At 48.2% G+C, this 21,610-nt stretch overlaps 1 protein-coding gene across 2 annotated transcripts in view; it reads left to right on the forward strand.

The window, feature by feature from the left end:
• LOC120949357 (dendritic arbor reduction protein 1-like) overlaps positions 1-21,178 on the forward strand; it is a 73,935-nt gene extending 52,757 nt beyond the window's left edge. For both annotated transcript variants that reach the window (XM_040366619.2, XM_040366618.2), the window contains exons 5-6: positions 11,131-11,865; positions 15,537-21,178. In XM_040366619.2, the coding sequence (XP_040222553.2) occupies positions 11,131-11,865; positions 15,537-17,230 (2,429 nt within the window). In that variant the 3' untranslated portion in view covers positions 17,231-21,178. The remainder of the gene's footprint in view (positions 1-11,130; positions 11,866-15,536) is intronic.
• Positions 21,179-21,610: the final 432 nt, after the last annotated feature.

Raw genomic sequence — 21,610 nt, forward strand, 5'->3', positions numbered from 1 at the left:
TCTATCTCTCCAAGGTGGGGAACTGCAAGTTCTCGCAACCGGCGGTATCTCGTACCAGAGCTGGCCGGTTTAGCCGAACAGTTTCTTGCCTCACAAACATTTAAGACGAAGAAACATTAGCTTTTATTGTGTCTGTTTTGTTTGTTTATGGTCATTGCGTTGAGGTGCATCTTGGCGTTTGATGGTATATTAACGAACAAGACTTTCAATTCCACTTATGTTTCATTATTATATTAAGGTCTCAAACACAATCCCTTACTGTTGATGCATCCGAAGGATCCCTTGCGAAGACAGCATACAGTTCCAAGTTAAAGCAACCCTAGAAATAGAAACTACCGTCAAACGCAACGCAGCGCCACGGTCACTAATCCAATCGCGCTTTTTTTGCTATTCGATTGCCGTTCTGAAAAGCTGTAAAGCCCCTACCGGTCCGAGCCGACCATATGTTTCGCCACGGCCCAAGCGTGCCACACTCATATGCATGCTGCACCACAACCCCCGGCCGGGCCTGTTTTGCACCCCACCCGCCGGCCCTGTGATCGGTTTTCCATGCATGATAAAAAGCAATATCACCGTCCACCCGTCGGATGGAAGAGCCGGGCCGCGAAGACCGAAAGCCAATCTACATAACAGCGAACCATTTTTCTCCGGACCGTGGCATAAATCCACACACACACATTCGCCGTCCACCCGCCGGCACTCCTCTCGTTCACCCTCGCCAGGCTGGGCACATGGTGGTTGACAGCATCCGGCCGTGTGCCCGGGCCCCGACGCATCGCACTGCACTGCATTCGGATGTCCTTTTGACCGGGCCCGGCCAGCCCGATCAGCCCCAACCGGCCCAGGATCCATTGTTTACCGCGTGCGCCATCAATTGGGCCGGTCGCCACGGACGGCAGCCGACGGGAAGGATCCAATTTGCCACTTTTTGGTACCATCTGGTATACCGGGTAAGCGCAAGCAAGCGCCCGAGCCATGGTTGCGACCGTGCGAGCGAAACGTTCGCAGCGAAGGGAAAAAGAGAAGCATACGCGAAGCCAGCGTCCGATGAGTGTGCGAGAGCGCGCGTGTGGGGACGCTCCTGGGGTCTCTGATTGCTAAGCCGGTCCCCACAAGTTCGCTGTCCCTATCGCACACGTCAGCAGTGGTTGCTGCTTGTGGTCGGCTCTCGTTCTCCTCCGAACGCACAATTTTCTGTCGGTTCAGTTCCGCGTACGTTTCGCAGCATTGGGGTTTGTTGCGTTGTTAGTAGTTTTTATTTTTTATTGCAATACATTTCGGAAAACTGCATCGAATTTGGAAGCGATGTAAGTTGAAAGACTGTTAAGAAAAGGTTCTGAAAAATTATGAATACTACAAGGACTTACTTTCACTCTCAAAAGTAAATTTGACATGTATGTTTACTCCTTTGAAGCATCTTTAATTTTCTTAAATACATTAACTCGACAGTAGTTTTGATTTTCCAATGGCTAAGATAAGCGTCAATCACTTTCTTCTCCTAGAACATTGTCTCTCTCTCTCTCTTCTGCTGTCCTCTTGATGCAATTAAACCCATCAAGACATGGTCCCTGTCGCGTCACAAGCGTGGCACAAGTAATTTAAATTATCTTTCCCATCAATGATCGATACAAAACCGCTCAGGGTTCACTTTACCAGGGAACGACTTGTTGTTGATTATGCCATGAAGGGAACGGGAACTTTAAGCTCGTCCCTACTTTGATCAATTCTTGCCGCTACAACAACAGCCGCCGCCGTCGGTAGGTTGCTTTTGATCACTTTCTTCCAGCGACCGTTCTGACATTCATCGTGCCAGAGTACACGTCACACAGATTGTGTTCCTTCCAATGTGTACGTTTTACCCAACGAGCTTACAGGTGTTCATTTGCATATTACACTTCGCTAGGAAACTAGGTATTAAGTATTTGAAGTTGATTTATTTCCTATGTTAAGGATTCGGGGGTGTCTCACGCAAGGCAAATTTTCACCGAAAAACATCCGAAGAAAATCATCCAATAAAATAAAATGAAATACAACATTCAAACGCTCGATATTTACTTTCAAGATTATTCCCAAGTTTTTTAAATCGCTTTTTTTGCGAAACAACTTAAGAACCCTGTTTTGAACATGAAACAACCTTCCCAAAATCATAAAGCAGTTAAACAAACAACTTTGCAAAACGAAACAAAAAACAGTTCCCGTCATAAAAGCAACAGGCTGCTGCTGTTACTTTGCAAATCAGCAGCAGCCCAGGCAAGCGCTGTACCATGTTTTTTTTTTTAATTTTCATTTTCCTCGCCATACATTCCCCGACCCTGCGGAAAAGGGAGGATAGAAAATTTTGCAAAAAGAAGCACCAAAAAAAAGGCGTTCAAGAATCGGAGAGAAAAAGCACACACGAAGCGTCAAAAGAAAAGGGAAATAATCAACAAAACACAACAACGCACAGCACACAAAAAGGAGACGCGTGCCGAGTGTCATTGCTGCGTTGACGATGATGACCTCAAACGTATGCGGCCGGAGCGCGCTTGGTGTACGAGCGGAGAAGCACTGCGGAGTAAAAGAGAGTGAGAAAGAGAGAGAGAGAGGACGTGTGAGAGAAAGAGAGATAGCGCACAGCGCGATGAGGAGCTCCAAGGAAAGCAATGTTTGCTACGGACTCAGTGGATACATGAAACTGCCACGGGCGCGAACATGCGGCAAGGGAGCAAGCGACGGTGCTAAACCACCCTTCAAACATCATTCCACCCCCTCAAACACACTGATGATGATGCGTGTGTGTGTGTGCTTGGTGGAAATGTTCCCCAACACAGCTACACCGTACGCACCGATACACAGATTTCATCCCCCCAAAGCAGACGGCTGCAGCAAGCGAAAGCGAATCCAACCGAGAGAAGAAGAAAAAAGTCTCCACACAACTCTCCAACGCGATTGGGGCGCTGTTCAGTGTGTGCGTGTAGCGCACGCTCACAATTTCCCCTCCCGAGATGGCGTGCAGCGAACGTATCGCAGCAACCCAACCGCTCGGCATCCGCGCCACCATCGGGCGTCCACAAGCCCGCGTCGAGCTTCATTCACAACCGTGTCGACCAATTGCGAGCCGGCGCAGTAGCGAGCGCCCCAAAAGCTCGCCATCGATTGGTGCGCTCACCGAACCGCGCACCCTCGGCAGCGAGCCCCAGCGCACCCCCTTGGCGCACTGCACCCGCTTCCCATCCGCTAGGCACCTTGCGCGTGTGTGCGTGACGGCGAGTAGCGCGAGATGCATTTCATTCATAAAACTGAACCGCCGCGACCGAGCGCGCTTCAATACATTTCGATCGTTCCGCGCGTTCAGACACGCAGCTGCCGGTCTCGCGTTCTCCTGCTTCGCACAACCACAACCGCCAACACACAGTCAGTCGAGATTCAGTTCAGTGTTCGCTTGTCCAGCACACGGGTACGGGGTGGAAAATTGTCCGCTCACGGGTGAGCACAGGAAAAGAAAAGCGCGTTCCACCTGAAAGGAAAAGGCAGTGTGTCGCGTTCGTGATTTTCTTCATTCCGGTACACTTCAACCAGTTGGCCGAGTTGCTAGCGAGTGAAACAGCGGAAAATCAGTGCATCAGCAGTGAAATAGTAGCTGTTTACAGTGAAAAAGTGAAGGGCAGAATTGCCAACCGCGTGCCAGCACACGGAACACGACCCATGCGAGTGTTTCATTTCCGATCCTGTGCGTGTGTGTGTATATGTGAGTTTCAGAGTGAAAAATCCCGTCGGCAGATTCACAGCGAGCGGCAGTAACGTTGTGGTTTGATGCTTCAGCTTCACCACTAAACAATAACTATCGATGCAAGGTGATGCAAGTGTGTGAAACAATATTAAATAATCAACTCGAAATCAACTCAAATCCCTTCGCCCACCAAAACGAAGCGATATCGTGCAAAGTACAAAGTGACAAAGTGTTGTGCAAGTTATATTACGCTATTCTATTTACCTAACATTTTCCAAAGCGCCTACAAAGTGACAAGTGGTTGTATGAGCTGTGCAAGTAGTACCTGGTAGAAGGATACATGTTCAAAAACCGAAACCGAATCAAAGTTCAAAACTCCTGCAGCAAGTGACGACCGTCGTGTTTGAACGACTATTTACTTGTTTCGCGTGTTGTAAAGGTGAAATTGGTAAAACAAATACGTTGAAAATGGTTCAAAGCCACGTTACACGAAACAGTTCCAAACCGTGCGAATCGTTTAATTGTTGTGCCATGCATCTGTTGTGCGTTTAAGTGCCGTGCAAAATTGACAAAATCAAGTAAGACAAAACCCGCAAGCCAAAGGGCAAAGTTCAGTGAAGTGATATAAGGGCGAACCATCCTTTTTAAAGGAAAAGAAAAAGCGCCCGAAGAAATCTTGCCAGGAAGCACCGAGTTGCTTCCAAGCTGAAACGTATCGTCGTTTCAAACTACCTTCTCGTTCCGGATCCGTCTCCAGGTAATGGCGTGATGCATACAATTGATTTTAATTTTCTTTGTGCGTGATTTGGTAGCAGCATAACGGCGTCCAGTGTTAAGGGTTCTTGGTGTGAAGTGATAGATAACATTATTTTGACTGAAGTTTTGAGTTGGCTGAAATTAGTTTCACTCATTTAAATGTGCTTGAAATGTGGTCGCTTTACTTAAAGCCCGGTGGCTTCAAAAATCGGACGGCAAATGATGATTTTTTTTAAATGAAACTTGCATGTCAAATCGATTGCCGTTTTTCCACCGAAAACGTGCACATTTCCACACCACACCCATTTTGGGACGGGGAGGCAAATGAAGATATATGAAGCTAGGCAGAATCAATCCCTCCCACCTCCCACCGTGCAATGAAAAAGCCCATTCCACTGTGGCCTCCTTCAGCCGCGCGAGCGTGGGAGAAAAAATGGGTGTTCTTAACGGAGCTGTTGCTAGGACGAGAGCGAGAACAGGCAGCGAGCTGCCAGGTTGCCCTTAGCAACCAGCAAAACCGCTACGGCAGGGGTGCTACAGCCCCAGAGCGCTCATCCAACGGGGGGAGGGCGAAATTCGGACGATGAATGAAAGCCGAACTTATGAATGAAATTGAGCCGAGTTGGCGAACCGCGAAGACGCCCATCTCCGATACCGCCCCGATGCTTTCCCAAGCTTCCGCTCCAACCTCCACCCCGCCCCAAACACCTCGACGCTCACCGTTTGCGCGGTGCGATTTTTCCAGCACGTCCGGGCGCAAAAGTACGCAGCCGCAGCAAACACGGCACAGGAAGGTGAAGACGCTTCACAAGGGCCGGGGTGAAAATTTTGCAGTTGTCCCCCGGCGACGTGGGGAATGGCGGGGTACCGTGACATAACCTCAAGGTCGACCGTACTGCGCATTCACGCGATTTTTCGCAACAGACACACAAACACACACAGCGAAACATATGCGGAACGCTTGGCGCCCCGGAAATTTCTCTCTCGCCTGCCTGGAGCGTCCGTGCAGTCCATTCGCTTTGCGCTGGAAAGGGCATCCAAGGGCTTGCTCTGCCGGGGGGCATCTTTCTATGTATTAGCTGTGCGTTGAATGGGGAAAAAACGAAGTGTCCTTAGGAGGATGATAAATTTTCATTTTCCAAGTACTGGTAGGAAAACTGGAATTCCTTATCGTTTTTCTTTCCCTGTCTTTTGTGCCGTATCACGCCACACTCTTCTAAATTTCCACGGTATTGCGCAAATCCCATCAACCTTATCAGGATACCTTTTTCCTGCTTTTCCACTTTCCCTTCCTTCTGCACATGGAAAAAAGGCTGTGCCGGGGAAGAAAACGAAGCCAACATTTTCATTCATGAACCGGCGGCACGGTCTGAAGCCTTTTTTCTGTTGATTTCCCGTGCAAGTTTTCACCACTGACGTCACGGATGGTTGGAATAGGATGCTTTTTTTTGTTTATTTTTCTTTCCGGTGCTTATTGTGTTTTCAATTTTCATTTTCAATGATGACGGAGTACAAATTATTTTGCTTATGGGAAAAGAATAATCATTTCTTGCTCGCGTAAACCAATGTGATTATGTTACTCAGCGACAATGATTTGCTTGATCAAAACCACTGCACTGGATGGAATCGAGACAAGATATAGCTACCGTTTTGGTGCATCGTTTACTAAAAATATCCACCCATTTTTGACTTTCTGACAACCTGCTGCAGCGAGGAAGCCGAGGAAAGCCCTTAAATGTCTTTTTGCCTACCCCAGCAGCGCTAGCAACTGGAATGGAATGCGCCCCGGCCATAAACGTTGAATGTGCCGTTTTGGCAGCTCATTAGACGGTTGTTTTACGCCCGAGAGAGCGTTCTACCGCACCATAGTGTAGACCTCTGCCCCCGACTTCCCAAACATGGTCCGGAGTAACGAACCAGAGTGCGTGGAGTGTGGTGCCAGTTGTTTGTTTTGTAGCAGAAATGTCACGACACTCGATCGTACGGGCCCCGAGCAGCTCGAGTGCGTTCGCGATTGTGGAGGAAAACTACGGAACCGCACATATCACACCTCGTTTCGTGCGGAAAATTCCCTCACCCTCCCACATTCACACATGTGCGCGAGCGGCCGTTTAAGGGGGTAAATGAAGCGTCAGACAAAGATTAAGTTTCTCGAACTGTTATTGCCGCTCGTTTCACGGTTCGTTTCCCGGCCGCGGCGCAACGTCATCGTTTGCCGAGTCCGGAGCGAACTCATCCGAGAATAGAACACGTCTCTCACGCGCAGCTCGGGTCCCGCGTACTGGGTCAGCATTTCCAACCCAACCTCTGACCCCCGGGTGGCAAAATTTCCCTACACACCCGCGGGTTTTCCCTCCCCAGCGGTGCAACATAAACATAAACTCACACCGCAACGAAACAAACAGCGCACAACGCAAAATAAATCACTAGCAAAGCCGCGTTCTGCGAGCTGCCCCACTGCTCCGCCGTCGTCTTCGTTGTGCGATGAATCATGTTGCCGATTAAACGGCAAAATACACGCGATTTGTGATAATCGCTGCTACGGACACTTTCTACTGGATTCAGCATCCACCACACTCCGCCGCGACACGCACTTGGGGTAGTTTGGGCAGAAGTTACGCCGTCGCTAATCGAATGTGTTCTCGCTCGCGGGTGGACTATTATCGAATTAGAGGCCGGTCGTACGAAGACGGGGATTCTTTTGAGTTTGAAGATTATTTTTAACAATTTTATTGCTTTTTTTTAACTGCCCAGCGTGCAAATGAGATTCGAGCTGGGTAAGACCATAGAGGTTTATTTTATGCGAGTCAGATGGAAAATGGTTGTATCTAACATAGTTCAGGAGAGATAAATTCCCTTACAAGCATGAATACAGTTGCACAAAAGTGTTATCAAATAAAATTTTGATTTTTATACGAAAAGTAAGATAGCATACAACACCAATATGGTATCCTAACGAACGCTTAAAGAACAAAAAAGGTCGTTAAAAAATAAAGTAGCATACAATAAAACATCCTTTACAGGTATAACTGTTTACCATCAAAACATTCGCAAATTGAACATCTTTCAAAAACTGTTTATGGTCGTTTACTTCCAATTTCCAACCTACACTACCTCCACCGCTACGTGCAACCCTCGTGTGCCGTTTTCTCACGCCTACCATCGATTGGATCGGGCTAGACCAGCGGAAGCCGTCATCGGAAGCCGCTACGCCCGAATGTGTTAATGATAATTAACAAACACTAACGATCATCATCGGCGGCGGTGCCCGACCAACAACAAACGTGACACACACACACATGTTTACCGACCGTTTGCAAAGTGGGAGGAGGGTCTGTGTGGAAACGATGAAAAGCCCTCGAACCGTTCGATGTTTGCACTTTCAATTCCCAGCCGGCAGCGTCAATCGCTGGCTGAGAGAGAATGGGTTGAATTGATAGGGAGCTGCGAGCGTCGTTTGTGGACTTGGTTTCGTTTTTTTCCTTCCTTTCTTATATTTTCCAGATTTCAAACGTCCCGAACATAGATTCGGTTGATTCGGTGTTTCCTTCCGGTAAGCAACAGGTTCGGTGCAGTAAGACCTTACTGTATAGCAGTGTGTGGAATGGTCTAAAGCGAGTACCAGATTTCTGATGCTTTCGCATCCGCCCACACCGGACACCATGGAGACTGTATTATCCGTATGCTCTGCTTATCATCCCCGAGCCCTTACCCATCCCATCTGTTTGCGAGCTACATTTGCGCATGTTCACCGCCGAAAGCTGCCCTTAATGGTAATGTCTAGGATTTTTACATCCAGCGCTGAAGAGTACGGCTTCAGAGATTTCTCCAGAGCTTTGGGCGATTTATGCAAACTCTGAGTGTCTTTATTTTATGGTCACGTGCTTTCGAGGCACGGCATTCACAAAGGTTACTTTGTAGCGCTCAAAGCGTACATTAGTAACCATCAATTATGCACGGATTGAACCGATTCGACCATCATAATGATTCAGCAGAAGTTAATTCTAATGAAACCAATTTGACACACGCGCACCCGCTTCAATGCAATACATCACGCAGTTACTTCTTCAGTTGCCGACCGTCTCAGTATTCACTCATCAGACGGGGTGGACTCTCCAGACGATCAGATAAGCTTAGCTGTTCACCCTTTTTTCACATTCCCCCTGTTGAATAGAGCAAAGGAAGAAAGAATTTCTCACTCACAGTTGGTGAGCCTCCCTGATGTGTGAATATTGATTGTAACCTGTGGCTAAACATGTCCTCCTGCTTCCTCCATGCTGTCCACAGCGCGTTGCTGACTCGCTGGCGATTCAACACTAACAACACCATCAACAATAACAAATAATAGCAGCAAAAAGAGAGTCAATCTGTTTCACTTAAATCTTATCTTAATCTTGGGTCGAAAATCTCATCCATAACCCTCGGGGTCGCGTTTGGGGAGGTGCACAATCCGTACGAGCAAGGCAGCAGGGTCCCGCGTCCCGACGGCTTAAGCACACTCCGCGTCGACTGTCACATATTATTAAACAATCATACAATGCAGGAAGAACGCGACTCGGAAGAACCGGGCACAAACACACACACACACAGACACCAAACAGCCAACGACATGTTGATGATTTCATTTGGCCAGCATTGGTGATTGTGGCCGACATTTCGAAGCCCGTTTTCTTTCCTGTTTGATTCGCGTTTGGGCTCTGCGCGCGCTTAATCTTTCCCTGCCGCGTGAAGAATGTGTACAGGGAGTGAGAAAAAAAACGAAGGTGTAAAAACGCCGAAACAAGAACACCTCCGGGTGGGGTGCGGAGACTGAACTGGAAATGCCGAGGCTCCGAGCCGGACGGTAAGGAACCTAGGATAGGCGCGACCCGGGTGACCGATAATAACTAACAACAAAAAAGCCCCGAACAAGACACTCAAGCGGGAGGACACACGCACAGCCGCGTTGTAAGCTGGCAAGAGTCTGGCCGTACCCTTCGTCATCAACAGCGTCATCAGCGCGTTGTCCTCCACGGGCGGGTGGAATAAAATCTATAAATTTAATACGTTTATTTTGACACTTCTATGGCGTGCGCGCGCGCGCCCGCACTCTTGCACACCCTCCGGAGGTCTGTTCTTTCGCTGTTGTTCTTGTTTCTAGCCTGTAGTCGACAGCAGCAGCACCACCACCACCACCGCCATCTTCATCCCTTGAGCCCAGGAAGCGACAACCTCTTGTCCTGTCTGTTATCCATTCTTTTTCTGAACTGAGAGATTTCAGAAACCACACCGTAGCGCTATTCACAATGGTGCGTCCGGGCTCGGGAACTATTAGCCGTCTTCTTCGTACTCTGCGTAATCTTCCTGTGGGTCCTTTCCCCTTCACCGCCGTCTCAATAACTTCTTCGTTCGCCCATTTCGGGCCACCTTCGTGCTCAATCGTTCGTATTGATGTTTTATTTTTATTGTAAAACATTTTCTTTATGCTCGATAAATTTTACTGCCGATCACAAATGGTCTTCCCTTTTCGACCGTGACGCTTCTGGTGCGCGGTCAATCACAGCATCTACCAAATGCACCGCGGAAGTACACTATGCGCAACGGTTCGCACACAAACTCTGGTGTAAAACTCTTTCCCAACAGCTGAAAACATTCTTGCCCTACACAAAGCAGCGTCGGTCTGGTTTATCAATTCCATCGCGACATGAAGGCCACTTAAACCGCCTCCCCCACCGTAGCCCAAAACCAAACCAAACCAAATCATGTCGATTAGCGCAACGTCAAATGAACCCAGTGATCTCTTGCGCTCTTGTACCAACCACTTGCCGACAGCTGTAATGGTGATTTAGAAAACACAACCTCATTCCGTTAATGCTCGATCACGGAGCGGATTAGGCGACGAACGACACAGTTCGACCACTTTCCCAGCCTCTAGTACCAAGATCACAAGTGTCATCCTTTTTGACAGTGTTGAATTATTTACCAGTGCTGGAGCTAATGGTCGACTGTTTTAGTGGCACAATATCTCAGCCGAGCGAGCGTAACTATTCGTACAGCAAACGCCGTAGGGTGCAGCGTAACTAACAGATGATGAACAAAACAAATGTTGCGCTTCCTTCTCTTATCGGGGCGTTTTCTCTCTGCCCGCGCCCGTCACAACACTTGCTAATGGTCGCCCATTTATGGGGTTTTGGCTGCGTTGCGCGGAATCATAATGCTTGCCCCGACCGTATGTGTTGGTGGTACGAGCGTGTTGTGCGCCTGTAAAAGGGCACAAGTGCAGCGGTCTGTACAGCAGACAGTATAGACAGTGTGGCCGCGGCAGAATTAGTTGCTCGCTGTGTCACGGTGTCAATTGTTTAATGACATTTAATTAATTAATTTTCCCTCTCTAAGCGAACACTGATACGAAGGGGGTAGACAAGGGAGGGACGGGATTGTTTGAGTTCTATTTTGAGTGTACGCGGCGCGGTGCTGAAGTCCGCAGACCGAAGCTCAAGCTACACGGGGGAGGGGGATCGAGTGTCAGCATGCCTGGTTGAGGTCAGGCATGATCATTTTCAGCACCGCAGATGGATGTTTGCAAACTAAATTTACCCGCCACCGATGAAGATCGATTGCATCGTTGATAGATCGAGAATGCTCACCTTTCTCTTTGCTTTGTCCAATTTCATTCTCCCAACTAGGTGGCGTTGCCCCTGGACCACCAGCAGCTGCCATGATCATGGAAGGGCTAGAAACGTTGGTTGCGCCATCGCATCACACATTCCTGCTGACCGAGTCGGCGGCCGCAGCACACTTCAACGTGCTGAGCTTCGATACGTGCGGTCTGTTCAAGACCGGCACCACCACCACCTCGCTCGGGCTGAACAACAACAGCACGACGACACCGAACAACAATCACCATCACCACCTGTACCATCCGTACCATCACCAGACGGCCGTCAGCACTGCGACCGCGCTTACCCATCATCAGCCCCATCATCATCATCATCAGCATCATTCGACAACCCAGCATCAGCAGCAGCAGCAGCAGCAGCAACATCAGCACAATTCATCCGCCAGCACGATCGTGTCATCGTCGGCCGTCTCGTCGGCGATCGCCAGCGCGGCCAGCTCGACCGCGATCACTACGCACACGACCGCGACGACGAGTGTGACCGCGGCGTCCCATACGTCGCACGGCCACAGCCACCATCATCCTAACCATCCGCACCTGAGCCTGCTGAGTACGGGCGGCGGCGGTAGCACCAGCCACCACTCGAACGACAGCTCCACCCTGCACTCCGGCACCGGTGACGATCATTCGCAATCGCAAACCGACGCACAGGCCGGCGATCTCAACACACCCGTCACCACCTCCGGCGACATTCCGTCGTTCTTCGGACCGTCGACTGTTGTGGAGCCACCACCGATTACCGGTAAGTTCACACATGACAACCCCATCTGGGCACCCCAATCAGCACGCAAACCTTCCGTGAAATGTAGGAATCGTTGGATTGGAAATCATATCTAGTGCACTTTACGTTTCAAACCTCAACGTTCCTAGAATTGCCTTCTAATGCTACGAAGGCGCTTTTTAAGACGATGAAGCCTATCCCCGTTCAGGGTAGGAAAAACCTGTTCCGCCAAACCGCCATTCTCTTTCCGAAGCGCGTGGTTTTTACACTTTGACAAGCACGAGCACCCAGAAAACCCAAAGCCCATCCATTATTCGTCAGCATCACACCCTTGCTGGTCGAGCAGCCGCACACCTCGGCACACGCTGTGTGCGGTCCTTCGATCACTTCGGGCCCCGGGACCGGAGGCTCATTAACAGCCCAAGATTAATCAGCGGACGTTTATATAAATGTTCGAACTACCGAAAACGGTAGTGACCGATTCCGCACCGATTCTCCAAATCAGCTTCATTTGTTGCTGTGCGTTCTCTCGTGTGCTGCTCTTGGCTGCGGTGGCCCCGCCTGTGCACCCAGAATTAATGGAGCCTATCGGGAGGGGGGGGTTTGATCGAGCTCAGTGAGTTTAGTCGATCGAATGAATTGCGAGAGGCTTGGCCTGAACCAACCGCACCGAACCACCGTAATCCGGCAATCACGAGCCTACCCGTACCTCCTCCGCTTTCTAGCGATTCTCTGGCAGTGCCGACACACACCCAGAGTCACAGTCCCGATGAGCCATTCGAGCCGATAAATAATAATCCGCCGGAAACGAAGCAACTGGGCTGGGAGCCGAAATAGGAAGGGGCATCGCTACGATAGCACTCGCTTCGGTAAGCTGCGCGACATTCGAAGATGTGGTAGCATAAATCAGCATTATGTCGGATCACTATGCTGCCTGTTGGCAGCGCACTGCAATAACGGTGGACATACATTCCCGACGAACCACCGTCTCCGGTCTGCTCCGTCATATGGCACACAAACACACTGTACTGGTAGCTCTTGTGTAACAGTAGAATTAGCATCTTTCACCACGCTCCGTTAAATGTTGTTCGTTCCATTACTGCTTCGTTTTGAGATAGAAAAGACATAGAATAATGTTCCCAATATTTTGCCTACTATAGACGCTTGCAGCCCGTAGCGACCGGAACGACGATTAAATCTTACCACTCGCAAGAATCAAACGCACAAAGAGTCGTTGACAGCAGTTAGAATTAATGTTTGTATCCGTATCGTTCATCAACCGATGGAGCGAACGCTATGACATTGACATTCGAATGAGATACCCGATGGTTCGCGTCAAATAGGAAGGTGTTACGGTCCCATTTGCCAGGAACGCTCAACGTGTTGCGTCACACACACACTCACAAACACACATGCGGCACATAAGTTTCATGGGGAATGAACGAAAAAGAAACTGAAGTACACAGCCTCGACAGATCCAATCACTCCGTACGATACGATACTACACCACACCACGCCTTGACAGGGCAAACGATGAGCATGTCAGCGGTGCTAAGCATCACCCCCAGGCACATCACCCCAGTTTGACACTAATGCTATCTAGCATGCTCGCGCTCCACTGCCTGTCGCTTGCCAGTCTGCCCCGGCTCACACCTTAACTCGCACGCCCCTTGATGAGGGTGACTCGGATGGTAAGAGATTTCAAACCCGAAACTCCCTTCTGCTTCAAACGGAGCCAGCGGCCCAAAAAAAAACCCAAAACCTGCCAACATAATCGAACCTGCCGAGCCCGGTTCAAAGGTGATCAACGATGGAATAAAGGCTCTGAAGAAGAAGACTCCATCCCTCCTCAATCCACCACGCTAATCACTATTTCCGGTCATTGTCGCCCATCGGGCGAAGGAGACACCATGCGTGCGTGCGTGCGTGCGTTAAATCGACATCATCATCACAATATTGACTTATGCACCGTCTTGCAGCCGAACAACCCCTGGCAGCCGCCGAGGTGCGTCCGCGTGCTGCCTCGATTCAGCCAGTCCAGCGGGAGATCTACCGCCCGGCGATCAGCGCCAGCGAAAAGCCTTCCCCGCTGCGGACCGATCGAACGTTGCGGAGCGAAAGTATCGAAAACATAAATTACGCTATCAGCATAAATTAAGCCCGTCGCCGGTCGAATGGGACGATGCGGAGCTGATTGCAGGATCACGGCAGGCCGCACCGCTGCGTCCTGTAGATCAAAACCGGGTTTTTGGTTGTACAACTGGATCATCCGAGTCAGCCCGCGCGTTGTACAAGCGCGTTTCGTCATCATCTCGTTTTCGTTGGCGAAAGATCGGAAGGGTCATATTTTAGGTTCCTCAAAACGCCGCGATAAAACAACCGAGCAGAACGCCGGGGATAAAAAAGGGGGATTCACAGAATGGATTTTCGCAAGCTGCAGCTAAACCAATTTCCCCCAAAAGCGTCTCGCAAACACACGCCAACAAGTATTAATTAGAACCTTCCAGCGTTAATTAGCAATTTCTGCTGATTTATGTTAATACGGTAGCTGCCAAATAAGCGCGAACCAATCCTCGCCGGCTGGTTGATCATTTGGTAGGCACTCTTTGTTGGCTACCGTAGGGGCAGGACAACCAATACACCCGTGTATGATCGTAAAGTTCTCGCGGAACCAGTGCGTAATAAACTTCGCAACGTTTTATGCTTGTAAAAGAGAATTATCCAGATAAAAAATGCGATAAACTTAACTTGTACTACAATTTTGTCATTAAGATATTTTTGTGATTTTCACATTCTGCTGCCATTAAAATTTTAAATGAAAAAAAAAAACAATAAACCAGAAGAAAGCATCAAAAGTATTAATATTGAATCATTTCCGTTGTTATTGGAACACCTTTGCTCGATAGCTTTCGGTGCAAAGAATGCAAAACATTTCCAGCAAAACTGCCTGCATTGTGGTCACCACAGAAAGAGGCCAAACGATTCCCCTTAGAAATCATAACCCTTAAAAAGCTTCAGAAACAAAGAACAAAATCCCAAAAATACAAACATCTTCAAAAGGGAAGGACCACCGGTAAAACAGAGAGAAACGCCAGCAACACCAATAACGATCGCGGGTGCGATTAAAATTTATGGTTAATTTATGCAAACCACTGATAGGAATAATGGAGAGAGAGAGAGAGAGAGAGAGAGAAAAAGGAGAGTACAAGGAGAGTTGGGCAGCGAGTCGGCGATGTTGAGACGATGCGACTGATGAGCTGGATGAGCTACAATAACGCTAAGGAAGGATCGCGCAAAGCCCTCCAACAGCTGAAACACGTGATCGGAAGGTGACTTATTTTGTTTTCGGAACAGTTCCGCTTTGATTTGTTTTTATAAATACCTGAGCTTAGATTTCATATTGAATATATGCTTAATTTGAAGCTTGAGTCTTACATGTTTAAGCAAGTTTTCATCGCTATGATCATAAAAAAGATTAAATAGTTCTGTGGTTGACAAATTTAACATAAAACTCCTTCTACACATCGTAAAACTGTGCACACGTTAACTGTAGGACCACCATGAATAATTGTCTGCATCCGATTGACCTTCCCGATTATTCGCCCTGGGGCACTTGGGCAGCAAATGCGAAATGATTCACTGTTAATGTATTTCCCCCCCTTTCTTTCGTTTCCATCCCTCACCCCAAACAGGATCAATCGAATCGGACGATCTCTCGCTGGAACCCCAGACGGTGTCCAGCCCGTGCGTTAGCCTGTGCAGTCCCACCAAGCAGGAGCGCAGCACACCGCAATCGATCGTCAACGAGGAAGAGGCTAGCAATACCAGCAGCACCAACACCATGTACCCGTCGTCCGGTGCTCAGCAGCAGCAGCAGCAACAACAACAGCAGCAACAACAGCAGCAACAACAGCAACATTCACTTCACGGCCAGATACGTGTTGCCGGGCTGGCCAGCGTCACGGGTGGCGCCGACATGCAGCACGGCAGCAACGACGGTGTCCAGTCGTCCGATGCGATCGAGAACAAGATCGCCTACCGGGGCATCTTCACGTCGAGCGGCAGCCCGAGCATGGGCCTGCAGGCGGGCAACGTGATGGCGGGCGCAGGTCAGATGTCACCGACCGCCGGACTGGGCGGCTGGGGTTTGCCCAGCCCCGACAAGACCCTCTTCCAGGCGCCCATGTTCGGGCTGCTCGGACCGCAGGCGACCAGCGCGTCCCAGGGTGTGTCGGCCACCTCGCCCTCGATCGGGCAGCACCATCAGCACCACTACGGGGGGGACGAGCGGGGGCACACCGGGGCCGGCCACGGCGGCGGTCACGGTGCCGAACTGCTCGGCCTCAACATGGACTGTGCGAGCATCATCCTGAAGCAGCCGCCGAGCTACAACAGCTGTGTCGGTTCGCTCGACATGCAGCAGGGCCAGGATATGCACGGGTACGGGCGGCCGGGTCAGGGCGCCGGGCTGGGACAGCAGATGAGCCAGAAGTACCAGTGGCTGGACTCGCCGGTCGACCCGTACGTCGGCAGCCCGCAGCACGGTTCGGTCGTCCTGCCCGGACCCTCGTCCACGCCCATCTCGGTGGGGCCGATCATTCCGAAGCAGGAGCCGTACTCGACGCCGAACGCCTGCACGTCCGACTCGAGCCAGCTCGGGGGGCTGACACCGGCCCAGGCCGCCCAGCAGGCCCAGTATGCCGTCCAGCTGGCCGAGTACAATCAGGCCACCAGCAAGGGCCACGAGATCCTGTCCCAGGTCTACCAGCAGAGCACGATGCCGCTCAAGCTGGTGCCGGTGAAGCCGCGCAAGTACCCGAACCGGCCGAGCAAGACGCCCGTGCACGAGCGCCCCTACGCCTGCCCGGTGGAGAACTGTGACCGACGGTTCTCGCGCTCGGACGAGCTGACCCGCCACATCCGGATCCACACCGGCCAGAAACCGTTCCAGTGTCGGATCTGCATGCGCTCGTTCAGCCGCTCCGACCACCTGACGACGCACATCCGCACGCACACCGGGGAGAAGCCGTTCTCGTGCGACATCTGCGGCCGCAAGTTTGCCCGCTCGGACGAGAAGAAGCGCCACGCCAAGGTGCATCTGAAGCAGCGCATCAAGAAGGAGAAAAACTCGAGCAGCGGAGGCAACAGTGCCAACAGCAACAACAGTAGTGCGTCCGCCGCCCACCATACCCACCACGCTCAGCAGCAGCAGCAGCAGCAGCAGCAGCAACAACACCACCATCAGCAGCAGCAACAACACCATCAGCAGCTCGGCCACCATCCGGGACATCCGGGGCTGCACGCGCACCACCTACTTACGCACGACGACCTCACCGGTATTCCGATCGTGTCGTCCTCGTCGAACCCGGCCAACAGCAGCTTGTAGACCGAGCTTTCGTCGATCGATATTATGCGATTGAATGATCCCCAGATCGAGCTAGTCCACGACGATCCCTTCATGGGCTACATCAACGAAGATACCACCGCCGATGCCGATGGTGACGAAGAGCAACCGCAACAACTGATGGACACCGACATCAATGATCTGGACGAGGAGGAGCTAGATGTGGGCGAAAACAGTCGAACGGAGGCTATTTCTAGTATTCAAAAAGTGCCCACCGCTCCCTCGGCCCGAACAGTGACGGTTCATGCGTCGGTGGAGCAGTCCACTACCGCCACCACCACCGGCAGACAACCGTATGTGATTGTTTTACTGATGGAGTAAGGTACAGGTACACCTTCAGCCACAGCCAGTATACGAGATGCAGCATCCACTTCCGCTTTACTGCAGTGCCATAGGTCGTGGTCGTCCGCCATCTACCGCCATCATCGCCGCATCTTTGCCAAGCTCAAGGATCGCAGCCACTTCACCGGAACAAAAAATGCAAGTGAGAACAATTCCAAACCGCACAATACCGTTTGACGAAATAGTAACTCAACATCCGTACGCTCGTACGCAAATGCAATAGCGCAGTATGAATTAGCTGAATTAGAACAACAGACAAAACTTTCCACATAGAACATTTTTGATACATCTCTACGTAGTTCAACGTAAGCGTTCAGAAGATTGCCGTTTGCACCACAATCTCACACACTCACAGCAGTATTTAAATGTCAATGCAACACTCTTGCACCTTCAATGTCTCTCCACACGGCACCAAAACAAACTCCGATCACTTCGATTCTAACTCTGTCCGCAAAACGCCAAAACCGCCAATGATCGCATGCGAATTGCAATGCCTTGTGCCGGTTCTTCGCGTTCCCGGGCTATGTGTATGTGTGATTGAGAGTGTTAAGTGTTTTTCGCTCATCACCAACAGCACCTCGTTGTAATGAATCTTACTTTCGTCAGTTGTGTGCGGTTCCTCCAAAGGGTATCATCATCCATGATTAAACGCAAATCGCGGCAGCATCGGGCCGCAGGTAACGAGATGGGTCGTTGTAGTAGCCCTGTTTTGTTTTCTTATCTCCTTATATCTCTTAGAATACTGTGATCTCATTTTTTGCGTGCATAGAAGCCACAACGAAACAAAAGTAACAGAAGAGAAACAAAACACGAAAAACTCAAATCGAACATCCTGACGGCAAAGGGGAGACAAAAAAAATATAAGAAAACTACACACAAAAAAAATCTATTTAAAAAGAAAAAAAAGTAAAACACGGAGCGGCCTCAGAGAGCAGAATGGTAAAGGAAAAACAAACACACGAAGGGAACGAAAAATCGAGCTAAGCTGCATACTATAAGTATTGCCTTTCAGTAGGTAATCTAACAAATTGATTAAAATTTACATACAACCTAAGGTCAACATGGTGGTGTAGTCGTAAGCACACCGTTACGTTAGTAGGTAACATGACGTTACAAACCTATCAGTGTAATTCCTCCCCTTTCTCCCCTCTGTACCCCTTAAGCGCACCTAACATGTGTCAGCGCGCGCGTGTGTGTGAGTGTATGAATGAATGTGTCTCACTTGAATCTTTCACAATCGCACCCATTTTTTCCACCGGTTTAGATGCATGTCAAAAGGGTGATGTTTAGCATCTCCCTTCTTTCTTTGGTGTTTGAGCTAAGGAAATTCCCGTCAGGAAATTTACACATACAAAAAAAATTATCATTTTTTAGATGTTGAATTGCTGTACCATCATTATCAAATCTTAGGCATCTGGCTTGGGAAATGATTCTGAAAGAGGAGGTGCGCGTGTAACAATTACAATTTGCTCGTAGCACGAACTCTCCTTCAAACACCGTTCCCAGGCAAGTCAAAAAGGGAGAATTTGTGAGAGGAATGATAAGTGAATGATCACACAGAGCGATACCACTAGGTAGGGAAGTAAGTGTAAGTGAAATTTATTTGTTAAGGCGTAAGGCAGAAATCAGATTTTAGACGTAATAGAAGTGCAAGATGTTAAGATAAGAAAATTACTTGTGCGCAGATCAGCAAGTAACTGAAGCTGAAAATCAATGTAGCTAGGATGCATTTGTTTTTCTTGTTATCTATAATACGAAAAGGGGAAAGAATATGATTCTCATAACTAAGCAGATGAAGGAGCGGAAAACAATTCTAGCGTGTAGTATTTAACAACAACAAAAAAACAAATCTAAACGAAATTGGGCTACAGAAAACAGGCAATTGAAATGTAACTAAAACCACTAGATTATGGAACTGAAAGATACAAAACACACGAACAGAAAATAACATGCTTCTTGCTTCTTTCAGTAATATTGGTTTACACAACAAAACAGGATTCCCATTGACTGTTAGACATCAGTTGGATCATTTTCGGAAGTGCGTTCCTTTTATGTTTCGTTAATTTGATTAAGTTTAGCTTTATGCTTTCTGTATAGTGTGTATAGTGTGTAGCTGCTACTCGTCGCATTTCGTGCATCATGTCGTTAACATTACTAATGATTGTGTTTACTCATCGCAACACACACACACGTGTAAACTAACGGATCAGCCACCTACTGGAACACAATCGCGCTGATGTAAAACAAATAGTGCTACTGTAGAACTCCATAAACCGTGCAACTGTGCTGCCATATTAAGATATCCTTTACCACCAACAGAGTCCCAGTGTATCTGTGTTCGGTGTGTTTTTTGTTACATTTTCCTTTGATATTCCTCTACTTATCCCACCTTTTTTCTGTACTTTAAATAGCTCAAGCTCTTTGTTTCCTTTTCTCAATACCATTTTCTACGAAACTTTTATTCTTTTCTGTCCAGTGAATGTACATACCTGTGTAGCTTGGTAATGTCATATGTGTGTCTGTTTTATATGTGTATTTTTGTTTTATTTGTTTGCTGTACATAACAGTTTAATTGTATTTGCCGTGTTGTCCGCCCAACAAATGTATGTTGCACCCTGTTTCTGACAGTGCCATCCGTACCGATCAAAGCCACGTGCGTTTGCGATAAGGTGTAATCGTGATGCGTTTATCCTATCCATCGTACGCCGTGCTTTGAGCTTAAGTCATTAGGAGTCAGCACGCCACGCTGCATAAACTAAATCATGCACTGTTATGCAGTCAGCAATGCTGGTCTATCGTGAAAGTATTTTGTTCTTGTCTCTCCTATTCCGGACATTATGGAGCTAGTCGCGCTAATACACGCTTGTTTTTCATTCATTTGTTTGCATTTATAATACCTGGGGGTACAATGCAACGCAAAGACTCAACTAGCACAGCAAGCTTTAGGTAATGATTTTTTTTTTGTTCTGTCTGTAGTGTACGCAAAGGCGCCTCTTTACTAATCTGTGGTAACGTTTGCACAAATACACAAACAAATACAAGCAAAGATGATACTAAGCGTAATATTAGTGGTATATTTTGAAAACAATTTTATTAATTGCTTTAATAAATTAAACATACATCCTAGGATTTATAACGGCCATGCAGCATCAACGTAACTGTTGTATCTTTTGTTTTCCGTCTTCCTCTTTCGATCTAACCATTACTAAACGATGCTAATGAAAAAAAGGTTTGTTTTGCATTTTTGTAAACGGCTCTAGGCAGTAACGGTTCAAACTATGAGTTGCTCTTTTTTACGTGTTTCGTGTCAAATTTGCTGTAAGCGTGTATCTGTACGCTTTTCATATCAGTTTTGCTGATTTCCATCCCATCGGATTGTTGTGTAGAATGTCAATGCGTGGCATAAACAAAAAACATATATCTGTAGTACTTTTTTATAATTTATAATACTTACCCCGGCGGGGGTATCGAACGTATAAGCGGAAGCGAAACTCAACAAACGAGTACGAATGAAAACTAGCAAAGGAAAGAGCAAACACATATTTCTAATAAATAAAAAAAGAATAAAAATAAGAATACATTCCACAACTTGGGTTTTTTTTTTATTTTGATTGAGTTATATGTTCCTTTCATTTACTATATTTATGTATTATTTAAGTATGATTTAAAAGGTTTGTATATGTTTCTTTTATTTTGTTTGTTTTTTCATCATTTTTGTCATTATTTTTGTAACATCCACCAGCACCATACATGTTTACCAATTAGTAAACACTTACTAAAATCAAAAGAAGCAAACTATCAAGAATCAGAAACAAACAAGATCAAACTAAACCGAGTGGCTTGTAGCATCCTTGCGTATTGTGTCTCGTAGTAGAGAACGATAAATTTACAGGTGAAAATGGCCTTAAATTATAAAAAATGCAACTGCAACACTGTTTGGATAGGCTAAGCCGGATGTGCCGGAGAGAAGGAAGTAAACAAGACAAAAGCCAAACAAGCATTTACCAAAATCAAAACAAA

The sequence above is a fragment of the Anopheles coluzzii genome, chromosome 2, assembly GCF_943734685.1.
Source record: "Anopheles coluzzii chromosome 2, AcolN3, whole genome shotgun sequence".
Lineage (NCBI taxonomy): Eukaryota > Metazoa > Arthropoda > Insecta > Diptera > Culicidae > Anopheles > Anopheles coluzzii.